The sequence below is a fragment of the Schistocerca americana genome, chromosome 2 (genome assembly GCF_021461395.2).
Source record: "Schistocerca americana isolate TAMUIC-IGC-003095 chromosome 2, iqSchAmer2.1, whole genome shotgun sequence".
In the NCBI taxonomy this organism is placed as follows: Eukaryota; Metazoa; Arthropoda; class Insecta; order Orthoptera; family Acrididae; genus Schistocerca; species Schistocerca americana.
This window is the reverse complement of record NC_060120.1, coordinates 113619178-113633477: the sequence shown is the minus strand read 5'-3', so window position 1 is coordinate 113633477 and position 14300 is coordinate 113619178. Positions and strand designations below refer to the sequence as shown.

The window sequence follows — 14300 nt, the reverse complement described above, 5'->3', positions numbered from 1 at the left end:
ATAATAGTAGGAAGAGTTTTAATCATCCACTAACAAATGGGCAAAAATAGAATTTTGTTATGTGGTAGATGTAACAAAAGTACGAGGGCAGTTCAATAAGTAATGCAACACATTTTTTTTTCTGAAACAGGGGTTGTTTTATTCAGCATTGAAATACACCAGGTTATTCCCCAATCTTTTAGCTACACAGCACTATTTTTCAACGTAAGCTCCATTCAATGCTACGGCCTTACGCCACCTTGAAATGAGGGCCTGTATGCCTGCACGGTACCATTCCACTGGTCGATGTCGGAGCCAACGTCGTGCTGCATCAATAACTTCTTCATCATCCGCGTAGTGCCTCCCACGGATTGCGTCCTTCATTGGGCCAAACATATGGAAATCCGACGGTGCGAGATCGGGGCTGTAGGGTGCATGAGGAAGAACAGTCCACTGAAGTTTTGTGAGCTCCTCTCGGGTGCGAAGACTTGTGTGAGGTCTTGCGTTGTCATGAAGAAGGAGAAGTTCGTTCAGATTTTTGTGCCTACGAACACGCTGAAGTCGTTTCTTCAATTTCTGAAGAGTAGCACAATACACTTCAGAGTTGATCGTTTGACCATGGGGAAGGACATCGAACAGAATAACCCCTTCAGCGTCCCAGAAGACTGTAACCATGACTTTACCGGCTGAGGGTATGGCTTTAAACTTTTTCTTGGTAGGGTAGTGGGTGTGGCGCCACTCCATTGATTGCCGTTTTGTCTCAGGTTCGAAGTGATGAACCCATGTTTCATCGCCTGTAACAATCTTTGACAAGAAATTGTCACCCTCAGCCACATGACAAGCAAGCAATTCCGCACAGATGGTTCTCCTTTGCTCTTTATGGTGTTCGGTTAGACAACGAGGGACCCAGCGGGAACAAACCTTTGAATATCCCAACTGGTGTACAATTGTGACAGCACTGCCAACAGAGATGTCAAGTTGAGCACTGAGTTGTTTGATGGTGATCCGTCGATCATCTCGAACGAGTGTGTTCGCACACTCCGCCATTGCAGGAGTCACAGCTGTGCACGGCCGGCCCGCACGCGGGAGATCAGACAGTCTTGCTTGACCTTGCGGCGATGATGACACACGCTTTGCCCAACGACTCACCGTGCTTTTGTCCACTGCCAGATCACCGTAGACATTCTGCAAGCGCCTATGAATATCTGAGATGCCCTGGTTTTCCACCAAAAGAAACTCGATCACTGCCCGTTGTTTGCAACGCGCATCTGTTACAGACGCCATTTTAACAGCTCCGTACAGCGCTGCCACCTGTCGGAAGTCAATGAAACTATACGAGACGAAGCGGGAATGTTTGAAAATATTCCACAAGAAATTTCCGGTTTTTTCAACCAAAATTGGCCGAGAAAAGAAATGTGTTGCATTACTTATTGAACTGCCCTCGTAGATCTTCAGGTTTGTTTCCATCATAAACTGTTTGTCCACAATGTCATTAATGAGCTCCAAGATTGGGAAGAGGGGAAGCATTGGTCGTAAATTTTTAATCTGTGTACTGCAGGTTGATTTCACCTACTGTGTAGCTATTTTCAGTGCAGTTACATCCAAGTCCTGATGACATTGTAAATAAAATTTCGCATGGTACCACACTGCCATTACAGATGACAAACAGTTAAACTAAAATATGAGATACAAGCAAGCTTTAACATTTACAAGTTACCTAGTACACTATTAACTAACAGATAGTCTTGAATACCATGAATTTAGGTGCCCAGAAAATAATATTTATGTCTCCTATCTTTACAAGTGTGTACTGGATACTTGGGATGTGATTATCAGCTGTATTATATCAATAGATAGCTTGAAGGAGAAAACATTGTAATTTAGCTTTTCAGAGATGTCAACATTATTACAGATGAAACAATTGTTCAGGTAACAAAGGACTGCAGAAGGAGGCAAGCAGCAATGACAGGTTTAAGAAAACATCTGGGCATGCACATGAAATGGTTTAGGTACACCACAGGAAATATAAAACTGTTGAAATGATGCATATTTGCACAATATGAGAGAGAGAGGGTGAAATACAATCAAGTGTGTGAGCAGCTGAAGGACTTCACAGCAGGGTCACTTCTCATCTGCTGCATTGTGCTGAAGAGAAACACAGTTCAAATGTGCATGCTGCGAATTATTTTTAGAAGTGTACTTTTATGTTTGAAAATCAATATATTAACCTGTGGAGTTTTTCTTCTCTTTCACCATCTATGTATGCTACAACAAAGTCACTGCCTTTATACAAAACACAGTAGAAGATACAGCAGAAAAAAGCAGCGCCTAGCATTGATTATTTTTATTTGAGGAAGACTGAAATCCACTTGGACCTTTAAACTACCTGTGAAGAACTCTTACTGAACATTTCAGGCTATCTGAGAATTCTGTTTATGAGACAGGGAGTTTATGGCATGGTTATGCCATTACACTCTAAATTTCACCAAGAGCCAAGAGTCTACATTCTGTGAGAAGAAAAGTCAAAACATGATTGAGGCTTTATGGGATTAATGAAAAATTTTTGTTCTGTTTAATAACCAAGGTATGCAGACAGTTCAGTTTTTCTTTTTGGTTAAATCTTTGTGGCCATTTACAGTGATTTCTCTCTTTTCTTTAAGATTACATTTGACTTTTGAACACTAATGTACTGTTGTTGCTAGTGATGAAGGCACACAACACCATAATAATTAGTGCTGAGAGAAAAGTTGTGAAAGAACAAGTGACTTTTCCAATAAATGATGTTATTCAAAAAGCATCAGCCACAAAATACAAAAAAAAATAATTTCTGAATTATATGAAAATTCTTTTAATTTCCTTAGTGTTCCAAAAAAGAAATGTATTACCTTTTCATGGGGTTACAAAACGTCCAGAGAATATTATATTGGAAGAAATGTCCTTCAGGAAGAACAAGAATGGATGATTCACTTTGAACTCAACAGGAGGTTGAGGCAAGGAGTATGTCATCATAATTGCTCCTATGGACAAAAATATTAATTACCATTACTAAGAATATTCTCATCTGTGAGCCAGGACTATCTTTTTCTGCAGATTATAGAGTTTTTCTCAAATGAGTCTAATTCTGAAATGAATAAATCAGGAAGGGTTAATGACAGAAAATTCTAATACTCATCATATTTATTGGGAATTCCATGAAAACTGGATACAGAAGTTTCACAATTAGTTTTAAAAGTTGCTGAGAACTGTCTTAGGGCACTACCACATAGATGCAGAGAAAGAAAGTATAAAGAATGGTCTGACTGTTTTTAATAACAAATTGGAAATACCTTGCCACTCTTGAGTGTTTTAGTTGTTATGATTTAAATGATAATTTGAATGGTTATTGAGTGTTGAGTGTTTTTATTGTTATTCAGAATGTTTCTGAACTGTGATTGCCCTCCCCAGAATGTTGTTTGTACTTGAGATCTCTGTTTACATTTCTATAGCATTTGCATCAGCAGTAATTCAAAATATGTAGTGGGCAACACTAAGATGGCACAAAAAATGAAATTGTGGTCAGTGCATACTGGATAGAATTAATTGGAACTCAGTTGTAACTTGTCTTTAGACAACACTGAGTCTGTAGCATCCAGCATCAACTATCAAAGCCATCTGGAAGCAACAGTGAAATTTTATACTTGTACAGAACTCCTTGGCTACAATCTTCTGTCAGCCACTATTCCTATTTTTTCTTTCAAACTTAGGGAGTCTGTGAAACAACAAGCATATCTTACTACATATCATTTCATGTGATCCAAGTCCACAGAGTCAAAATTTATGGAAGTTGATGTTTATATAAACACAATTTTATTCCAGAATGAAATTTTTGCTCAGCAGTGGAGTGTGCACTGATATGAAATCTCCTGGCAGATTAAAACTGTGTGTTGGACCGAGAATCGAACTTGAGGCCTTTGTCTTTCGCAGGCAAGTGTCTAACAACTGAGCTACCTGAGCACAACTCACACTCTGTCCTCACAGCTTTACTTCTGCCAGTACCTTGTCCCCTACTTTCCAAACTTCATAGAAGCTCTCCTGCAAACTTGCAGAACTAGCACTCCTGGGAAGAAAGGATATTGCAGACATATGGCTTTGCCACAGCCTGGGGGATGTTTCCAGAATGAAATTTTCACTCTGTGGTGGATTGTGTGCTGATATGAAACTTCCAGGCAGATTAAAACTGTGTGCAAGACCATGACTCGAACTCTGGACCTTTGCCTTTCACGGGCAAATACTCTACCAATTAAGCTACCCAAGCACATCTCATGCCCCGTCCTCACAGCTTTACTTCACAGGAAAGCTTCTTTGAAGTTTGGAAGGTAGGAGACAAGGTACTGGCAGAAGTAAAGCTGTCAGGGCAGGGTATGAGTCATGCTTGGGTACCTCAGTTTGTAGAGCACTTGCTTACGAAAGGCAAAGGTCCTGAGTTCAAGTTTCAGTTCGGAACACAGTTTTTATCTGCCAGGAAGTTTCATATCAGTGCACACTCCACTACACTCCACTACAGAGTGTAAATTTCATTCTGGAAACATCCCCCAGGCTGTGGCAAAGCCATGTTTCCGCAATATCCTTTCTTCCAGGAGTGCTAGTTCTGCAAGATTCGCAGGAGAGCTTCTGTGAAGTTTGGAAGGTAGGAGATGAGGTACTGGGGGAAGTAAAGCTGTGAGGATGGGGTGTGAGTCATGCTTGGGTAGCTCAGTTGGTAGAGCACTTGCCCACGAAAGGCAAAGGTCCTGAGTTCGAGTCTCATTCTGGCACACAGTTTTAATCTGCCAGGAAGTTTCACAATTTTATTGTTGTAAAAGATGTCTTAAATTTGATATCCATGTGTATTAAAAGGTGAACAAACTATATGTAGGATGATTTCTTCAGTACTTATGAGATATAGGTGCCTACATCTCTCTGTAATGGTCTGCTCATGCCCTCTTCATTCCAACTCCCCGCTTTGTTTATTTTTCTTCACCTTTTTTTTCTCAGACTTTTACAGATTACTTCCAATTTGGCATTTTTCAAAACTCCTGCCAATGGTTCTCTTGTAACTATTCATCATCAATATTACTATATCTTCCCAGCAGGCAGAGGTCTGGATCTTATATTTGGTGATGATATATTTGGTGATGAAGAGTATGGTAGATAGGTTCATTGAATGTTTCAAAAGGCACACACACAAAATATGCTCCCATTATTATGTACCTTCCATCTATGCCAAGGTACAAATGTTTCTCATCCCATTCCATAAGCCTGTTTATTAAATCTGTAAATCATTATTTACTATCACTCTTCACTTTTCACAAAGACATGAGGTTAATCACTCTTATAATCATTATTATACCGAGGTCTTCTATTGAAGGATTTGTGTTTTGGTTGTCCAATTTCTACGACCCACTCTACTCAAGCTCCTAGAGCTCAAATTACTACTGTGATCTTAATATCTACATGTGCATCTATGCCGTGAAAACCACTGAGACATGCACAACAGTGTGTACTTCTCATCCTACCAAGAATTAGGGTTTATTCTGATTTCATTTACATATGGCATGTGAAGATAATGACTGTTTTGATTCCTCCAAGCGCACAATAATTAGTATAATCTTGTCTTGTGATATGTACGAAGTTGTAGTATATTTGTAGATTCCCCACTTAATACTGGGTCTTGGAACTTTGTAAGCTAGCTTTTGTAGGGTAGTATTCTATTTTCAAGGGTCTGCAAGTTAAGCTTTTCGAATATTTATGTGACACCCTCCCATTATTCAAGTAAATCTAATACCATTCATACTGAGCTTCTTTGCATATTTTCAATGTCCTCTTTTAATCCTTTTTGGTATGGATCCCACAAACTTGAGCTATAATCTAGGACAGGTCACATGAGTGCTTTGTGTGTAATCTTCTTTATTGAGGAGATTTTTTTCCAGTATTCTATCAATGAACCAAAGTCTACACATCTGCTTTACCTTTGAGTGAGCCTATGTGGTTGTTCCATTTCATATCCCTATAAAGTGTTCCAGCCACATATTTCAATGAGCTGACAGATTCTAATTGTGACTCACTGATACTGAAACTGCATAAGATACTATGTTTGCATGTTTTATGATGTGTATAGTTTTACATTTTTAAGCTTTTTTGAGACATTACTTCATGAGATGTAACTACATCATCTGCGAAAAACCGGAAGTTATTATGAATAAATGAAGGAAGGAATTAATTTTGTGTGCAGACACTAATGTACAACATGAGCAGTAAGGGCCACAATGCATTTCCCCAGAGCACACCTTATGTTATTTCTACATATGTCAGTGACTCTCCATGCAAGATAACATGGTGTGCCATCTCTATCAAGAAATTCTCAATCCAGTTACAAATTTCGATTGATGTCCTATACGACTCTACTTTTGTTAATAAGTACTGGTGTGGTACTGAATCAAATGCTTACTGCTAACCACTCAGTTAACCAAAATGCTACTCAGAATTGACTCAGACATCAACATCACTAATAGTCATTTAGATTAACAATTATAGGAATATGCAAGTGCCTTTTCCATCCTAATATTTGCATGATGTTTTTCTGTATTTCATAATGTTTATTTTGAAGTTTATGTAGATCTGTATATTGGTAATGTGGACATTTCTGTTCACAAACAGCCTTCTAACAAATAGCAGAATCTTCATTTTAATGCAAATCCTGTTAAACACTCTCACTTTGAAGTCTCAGGCCTAGAGAGGCACATTTTCATTAAAGGGTAAATCCTGCATCTAAATAAACATACAGTTTCAGGAATGCTTTTGTTTCCCAAAATTACTATCCCTGACTTTTGTACTGACACTGAAGCAAAATTTGAAGTAATTTCTATTTCTACAGGATCAGTATAATTTTATTTAACTTATTTGGTTATTCCTTCTGCAACTCTTCCTCCAGGTACATGAAATGTCTGTAATTCCAGAGTTATTTTCTGTCTACCCTACTTTAAATTCCTGTTTAAATGTTGGTAATTGAATACCTCTGTTCTGTTCCATATAGTATTAATCTGCTACGATATTTACCTACCATTCTGACAAGAGGCACATCTGTGAAAGAGAGCCAACTTCCTTCACTTTAGGAGAATGTATTATATTTTCTTTATGATACTGAAGAAATTTTTTTTGGTGAACAATGAACATAAAACACAAAATAAGAAAATTATAATAGGTTACGTAAATCTTTTTACATGGCATCCACATTTATAAGACTCCAAATATGAGTTATATTACCTTTTCTCAAGGAGTCGTAACATGCCCAAAGAAAATTATGTTAGAGGAAGTATCCTTGAGGAAGAACAAGAATGGATGATTCACTCTGACATCAACAGGAGGTGGAGGCAATGAGAGTGCCATGATAGTTAGCCCTATGGACAAACATATGAATAACGCCTGTAAGAGTATTCTGTGCATGTAAAAGGAAAATCTATCCAAAATTATATCTTACTGCTAGAATACTCACTTGATCCAAATTCTTTGACTAAAATCTTGAGTATACTAACACTCATAGAGATTCCAAATTTTATTCATAGAATAGGATTACAGTAAAACCCTAGTTAACTGAACTTGCATTAACAGAAACTCAGATTATCTGAAACACCTCTGAAAACTGCAAAAACTGTACTGCATGGAAATAATTCAAGGCAAGAGTGTGCCGCACTACTATTAATGGGGAAATGTGAAAACTTGAGCTTGAGTTGCTTCCCCACCCACCAACTTACCAGTCATTTGGCAACTGAATGTATTAGAGAAAAGTCATCTGCAGCCCCAGACGTGGATGACGTTTCCAAAACAGAGTCTGAAAACAGTAGCTAATTTTAAGATGTTACTTACAAAAATCCTTAATTTTCTCAGAAGAAAAATCTGCCATAGGACACAGAATGAAAAAAAAAAAAAAGAATGGGCCACTATTCTTTTGGCATCAAATGTCTGGCGCACAATCTGCACCTCTACGTGCATCGGGAAGTCAAAAATACCTCAAGCCTTGAAGGATGTTGCCCAGAATTCACTACCAGTTCCCATTTCTTTCTTTCTTTCTTTTTTTCTCAAGCCCAATAAAGCTCTGGGATGTCCTGTGAACTCTTTGGCAAATCGTTTAGTGATCAGTGTTACTGAAAGTTGAAAAATTTTAACTGGAAAAGATCTGCTTAATAAAGCCATCTTATTAACTGAGAATCTGCATATGCATCCTTACAATTTAAAAAGTGGCAAATTATTGTGCCTTTTTTCCCAAAGTGCTACTATTCTAATTCACTCAGTGGATCAGGGTCTAACAGTGACATTTATGCAGCACTACTGTGGGCTATTTTTGAGAACCATCCTGCAAGACAGTGATGTGCAAAACAAAAACATGAATAATCTACTGAGGACTATACATGTGAAACACATTAATTTGTTGGTATGCGCAAGCCTGGGATAATGTGAAAGCAGAAACACTTGAAAGGTGCTGGAGAAAAATGTATGATGGGATTGAAGATGAGTCAGAAAACTTTTAAAAGTTGACAGACTGTTAAAAAGACTTCCTGGATGTGATGACATAGATATGTGCAACATGGATGAATGGGTTGTCGTGGATGATTCACAAAAAATCATAGACCACTAAACTGTAGAAATAGTTTTGCAGTCAAATGCCATTGTGATCAAAAAGCCCAAACTAGGGGACACAAATGACAGAGTGATAGTTGACAATGATTCTCACATACTAGTGGAAAACCTGCATTAAGAATTATGAAAAGGGAAGTTGCTACTCACCATATAGTGGAGATGCTGAGTCGCAGATAGGCACAACAAAAACCTGCCACAATATAAGCTTTTGTCCAACAAAGCCTTTGTCAAAAATAGACAACACACACACACACAGTCATGCGTGCGTGTGTGTGTGTGTGTGTGTGTGTGTGTGTGTGTGTGTGTGTGTGTGTGTGTGTGTGTGTGTGTGTGTGTGTGTGTGTGTGTGTGTGTCATCTATTTTCAACAAAGGCTCTGTTGGCCAAAAGCTTATATTGTGACAGTCTTTTTGTTGTGCCTATCTGCGACTCAGCATCTCCGCTATATGGTGAGTAGCAACTTTGCTTTTCATAACATTGTTACATTCCATCCTGTATTTTCCATCGTTATATTAAGAATTTATCTTTCAGAAACTTACTAGGTATAATAGAATATAGAAATTATAGTACATGTGTTGTTGTTATTATAGACTTTATATATAAAAACAAAGATGAGGTGACTTACCGAACAAAAGCGCTGGCAGGTCGATAGATACACAAACAAACACAAACATACACACAAAATTCAAGCTTTCGCAACAAACTGTTGCCTCATCAGGAAAGAGGGAAGGAGAGGGGAAGACGAAAGGAAGTGGGTTTTAAGGGAGAGGGTAAGGAGTCACTCCAATCCCGGGAGCGGAAAGACTTACCTTAGGGGGAAAAAAGGACAGGTATACACTAGCACACACGCACATATCCATCCACACATACAGACACAAGCAGACATATTTAAATATTTAAATATGTCTGCTTGTGTCTGTATGTGTGGATGGATATGTGCGTGTGTGCTAGTGTATACCTGTCCTTTTTTCCCCCTAAGGTAAGTCTTTCCGCTCCCGGGATTGGAATGACTCCTTACCCTCTCCCTTAAAACCCACTTCCTTTCGTCTTCCCCTCTCCTTCCCTCTTTCCTGATGAGGCAACAGTTTGTTGCGAAAGCTTGAATTTTGTGTGTATGTTTGTGTTTGTTTGTGTATCTATCGACCTGCCAGCGCTTTTGTTCGGTAAGTCACCTCATCTTTGTTTTTATATATAATTTTTCCCACGTGGAATGTTTCCTTCCATTATATTGTTATTATAGACTGCTATAAGATCTGGCAAACAATGCAGTGAGTCAACATTGGCTGACGCCCTTCTAACAATGGTGGGACATTTCTCCTTGAAAACATTTGAAGGGGCACAAGAAACAAACAAATATACTGAGTTTTTTGAATGAGCAATTAATTTGCCACAGACTATTAAGTACAGTATACTGTACAAAATGTACTATAATCCTAAAAATGTAATTTTAAATTTAATAAAGAATGTTAGCATAACCTACAAAGAGATTTTTGAATTCATTTAACTTTCCAAAAATCCATACTGTAATTAAAAAAAAAAGTCCAAAATAGCTTCCCCCTTTAGTTCAGTTAACTGGTGTTGTACTGTATACATATAGTCCCTTATTGCATAGTAAGGCTATGAAGAAAATTATGGAAAGAATAATATATAAATATTTCCCTTAAATACTCAAAAATTTCTCCACAGTGGCCTTCCCAAACTCATTTTGCTTCAGCTTTTCTTCTTCTTTTTCCTATCTTGAGTTTTGCAAATACCTAGAACATGCATTACTCAACACTGTTTACTATTTTGTGTTCTTTACCCTCTCAGTTGCAGCTACTGTATTTCATGGAACAGGTATTTTGTCACTTGTTGAAGATATTAAAGCAGATTAAACGACATTATAAGAAAATTAAATTAACTCAAGGCTGCCTTCTTTGTCATGTTGATGTGCTTCTAATAACACTGGCGTGTTTTTCTCTAGATCACTTTCGGCTGTAAACATACACACCAGTTACACATTTTTCTTCCAGTACTAAGTTGTATTCTATCCTCCAGTTGTTATCTCCTATGCATTCTTAAAACCACAAATTAATAAATGGTTACAGCACTCACAAGGATATTATAAAAGTTAGCAACAATTAACTTTAGAGTTTCATCTAGCCATTCAGCTCATGTTTCACATTATTTACTCAAATTATTTCAAGTGAGTGCTAAAACTGTTTCTTGTTCCACAAAGGACGGAACTGAGTGAAAGTAAGCATAGTATTCTAGCACTCTTGTCTGAAGGTCAACATAGTGAGTGAGGTTTCTGATCATGAAGCAGGCAGAACTGGGCTTTTTGGTAACATGTGTACTCCACAAACCACTGTATGGTGTATGTCAGAGAGTATCCTATACCACTACTAGTCATTCCCTTTCCTATTCCACTTACAAATAGAGCAAGGGAAAATTTACTGTCTATATGCCTCCATACGAACCCTAATTCTTTGTATCTTATCTTAGTGCTGTGAATTGTACATTGGTTGCTGTAGAATTGTTTTACACTCAGCCACAAATGCTGGATCTCTAATTTTCTCAATAGTGTTCCTCAAAAATAAATTCACCTTTTATTTTAATTTATTTATTCGTCTATGAGACCCTGTTGGTAAATAGAATGTACATAAGATGTTGGACATCATTTAAAATTCATAAAAAAATTCATTAAAAAAGACAGCTACTGGTTTCATCAGTGTCTATTGTTGCAATAAAAGTGTAATTAAACGTTTTGAAATTTTAGTTAACTAATACATTTTGAATTGTTTACTAGTTAGATAGACACGATCTAGGCCTAAATTTTCTGACAAACATGTTTGATACGTAAATTCTCTAAAAGCAAAGTAATTACTAATTCATTCTTCTTACATTGTATCTCTAAATCAGTACAAAAATAACAACAACTACACATAGACCTTTGTGTCATTTTTTGTTTACATTGAGCCAATCTTACGTCCTTGACAAATTTAAAACATTCTTATACTTAATTATTCTTTTGAAACTAACTGCGAGTGAGAAATATGGTAGTTGTTATAGGGTAGTGAACAGAGGGATTTGTTGCCAACCTTGTAGGAAATATTTTCACTGGGGGGGGGGGGGGGGGGGGGGATGCAGTGGGGAGAATGTTGGGAGAAAAAATTGGAAATTTGTGGTAAAGACTATGGGACCAAACTGCTGAGGCCATCGGCCCCTAGGCTTACACACTAATTAAACTAACTTAAACTAACCTATGCTAAGAACAACAAGCACACCCCTGTCCGATGGAGGACTCAAACCTCTGACAGGGGGAGTCGCGCGAACCGTGACAAGATGCCTGAGACCGCACGGCTACCCTATGCGGATTGGGAGAACAGAAGAGGCTCTCTCCTGGAATTGCGGAGTATGCAGTAGGGACATTTTGATTGGGGAAGTGGGAAGAAAAATATGTGCCCTTCAGGCACAGTTGGAGGAAGCAAGGATCAAGGAAGATAGGGGGAAGGAGGGTAGTTTGGAACTGACAGCTGGTAGAAGGATAGTTAGAAAGAGAATGTGATCTGAAAGTTTTATCATCAACACCAAAAATAGGTATCTACTGCTGCCAGAGTTAAGTGGAGAAGAGCCTCGGGTAGAACAAGGAACAGAAAGTGTGCAGCACACTTCAACTGAGGCCAGGAAGCCTAAGAGTGTCCAAGGTGTTAGGAAGAAGAAAATGTTGCTAGCTAGTAGCCATGGGCGAGGTGTAGGTCTCAGTTACAGGAAAGTCTAGGGGCAGTGTACCAGGCCACCAGTATCTTCAAGCCAAATGCAGGGCTAAGTCATGTGATAGAGGACTTAGGGACTTTACAAAAGAAGACCATGTAGTGATAGTGAGTGGGGCAGGAAACAGTTTGGACAAAAAAAATAGTTCAAATGGCTCTGAGCACTATGCGACTTAACTTCTGAGATCATCAGTCACATAGAACTTCGAACTAATTAAACATAACTAACCTATGGACATCACACACATCCATACCCCAGGCAGGATTCGAACCTGCGAACGTAGCGGTCGCTCGGTTCCAGACTGTAGCGCCTAGAACCACACGGCCACTCCGGCCGGCACAGTTTGGACAGGGATGGGGCATATGACATAGGTGATGACTGGGACAAGATAGCTTCCCTGACTCAGGGCACCAACGAACACTTTGCTGAGCTGTTCTGGCATCATGATCGGCCACACCTTGATGGAGCTGTGAGGTGAATCAATTTGGGGTTAGGAATGTCTCTGAGGGCAGCCAAATATGCTCATGTTTCTCTGGTGCCCATCGGGACTATCAACAGGTGGGGTTTCACTAGGCATGACCTATACCTAAATAGGACTGGGAAGGGAAGATTAGCACAGCTGATTCATGAAAGTATAGGGGATGGATCTCAGGCCACACATGGTCAAATACCTGTTGTCATGGGTAGGAAGAGTAAGTCTTTATTAGGATAAATTCAGACAACAGGTTCTCCTGCCTAAAGAATATCTCCAGCACTTTAAAAAATACTGAAACAATCACTCACAAGACAGATTTTAACACTCCAAATATCACACATACCAGACATCACAAAGAAAAACAAACAACTGTAAAGAGTAACATAGGGAATTTCACAGACTTAACGATCCTCCACCAAAACATGCAATCAATAAAAAATAAAATACAACTATAAGAAATTGAGCTCCACTCTTTGAACTGCACAGTAATTCGTGTTACTGAGCACTGGTGTAGAGAGACAGACATTCAACATATAGTGTTATCATCTTATGAAAAGGCAAACTCTTACTGCAGAACTACTTAAAGGGGTGGAGGATCATGCATTTATATCAGAAAAGGAACACAGTTCAAATCAAGACATGACCTCAGTACAGCAAGTGAAGACAAACACTTCGCAAATTTCAGCTATCGAATTAACAGGGTTTGATATCACCAATAAATTAATCATTTTATGTGTGTATAGATCTCCCAGTGGTAGTATGGACTCTTTTTTTCAATAAATTGACAGAAGTGCTAGATAAAGTTTCAAGCACAAAGGTCAACATAATTCTGTGTGGGGACATTAACATCAACACTAATATCATAAATGAATCCAGCAGCACCCTCATAAATATCCTTCAGAGTTTTGGTATGTCCCTATTGGTCAATAGTGCAACGAGGGTTACTACAATGACTGCATCAGTAATTGAACATGTGGCCACAAATACGGACAGGTAAAATGTGATGTAGCTGTAAAAGATCTCAGCCTATCAGACCATCTCTGCCAAATAACAACAGTAAAATCAGGCATCGAATAATTCCCTAAACTACAAGCCTACAAAGGGCATCTATCAGAAATCAAAATAAAAGATTTTTCAAAAGAACTTGCAAAACAAAGTTGGGATGAAGTGTATAAGGAAACCAATGTGAATATGAAATTCTCTAAATTTTCCACACTATTTAAATTGAATTTTGAAAAGGCATTTCCAAAAGTATGCATGTCTGTATCAACATCTCACAAAAACAGATGGATAACAGCAGGTATTAAGAAGTCCTCCCATACACTTCAATACCTCAGTTCCATGAAAGAGAGTCGCAATGATCCAGAATGCTTAAATTTCTATCATAGATACAAAAAGATCTATAGGAAGGTGCTGATTGCTGCAAAAAGAGTCAATTAATG

The 14300-nt window shown here is 38.4% G+C and overlaps 1 protein-coding gene across 7 annotated transcripts in view; it reads right to left on the bottom strand.

Moving 5' to 3' along the window:
- LOC124596608 (leukocyte elastase inhibitor-like) overlaps positions 1-14300 on the bottom strand; it is a 170053-nt gene that overhangs the window by 33614 nt on the left and 122139 nt on the right. For 2 of the 7 annotated variants that reach the window (XM_047135828.1, XM_047135829.1), the window contains exon 8: positions 7261-7394. The exons of 2 other annotated variants lie outside the window; for them this stretch is intronic. In XM_047135828.1, the coding sequence (XP_046991784.1) occupies positions 7267-7394 (128 nt within the window). In that variant the 3' untranslated portion in view covers positions 7261-7266. Of the gene's footprint in view, positions 1-2864; positions 2997-7260; positions 7395-14300 lie in introns of those variants that run through there. 3 more of the 7 variants (XM_047135832.1, XM_047135831.1, XM_047135830.1) reach the window with 2 other exon arrangements.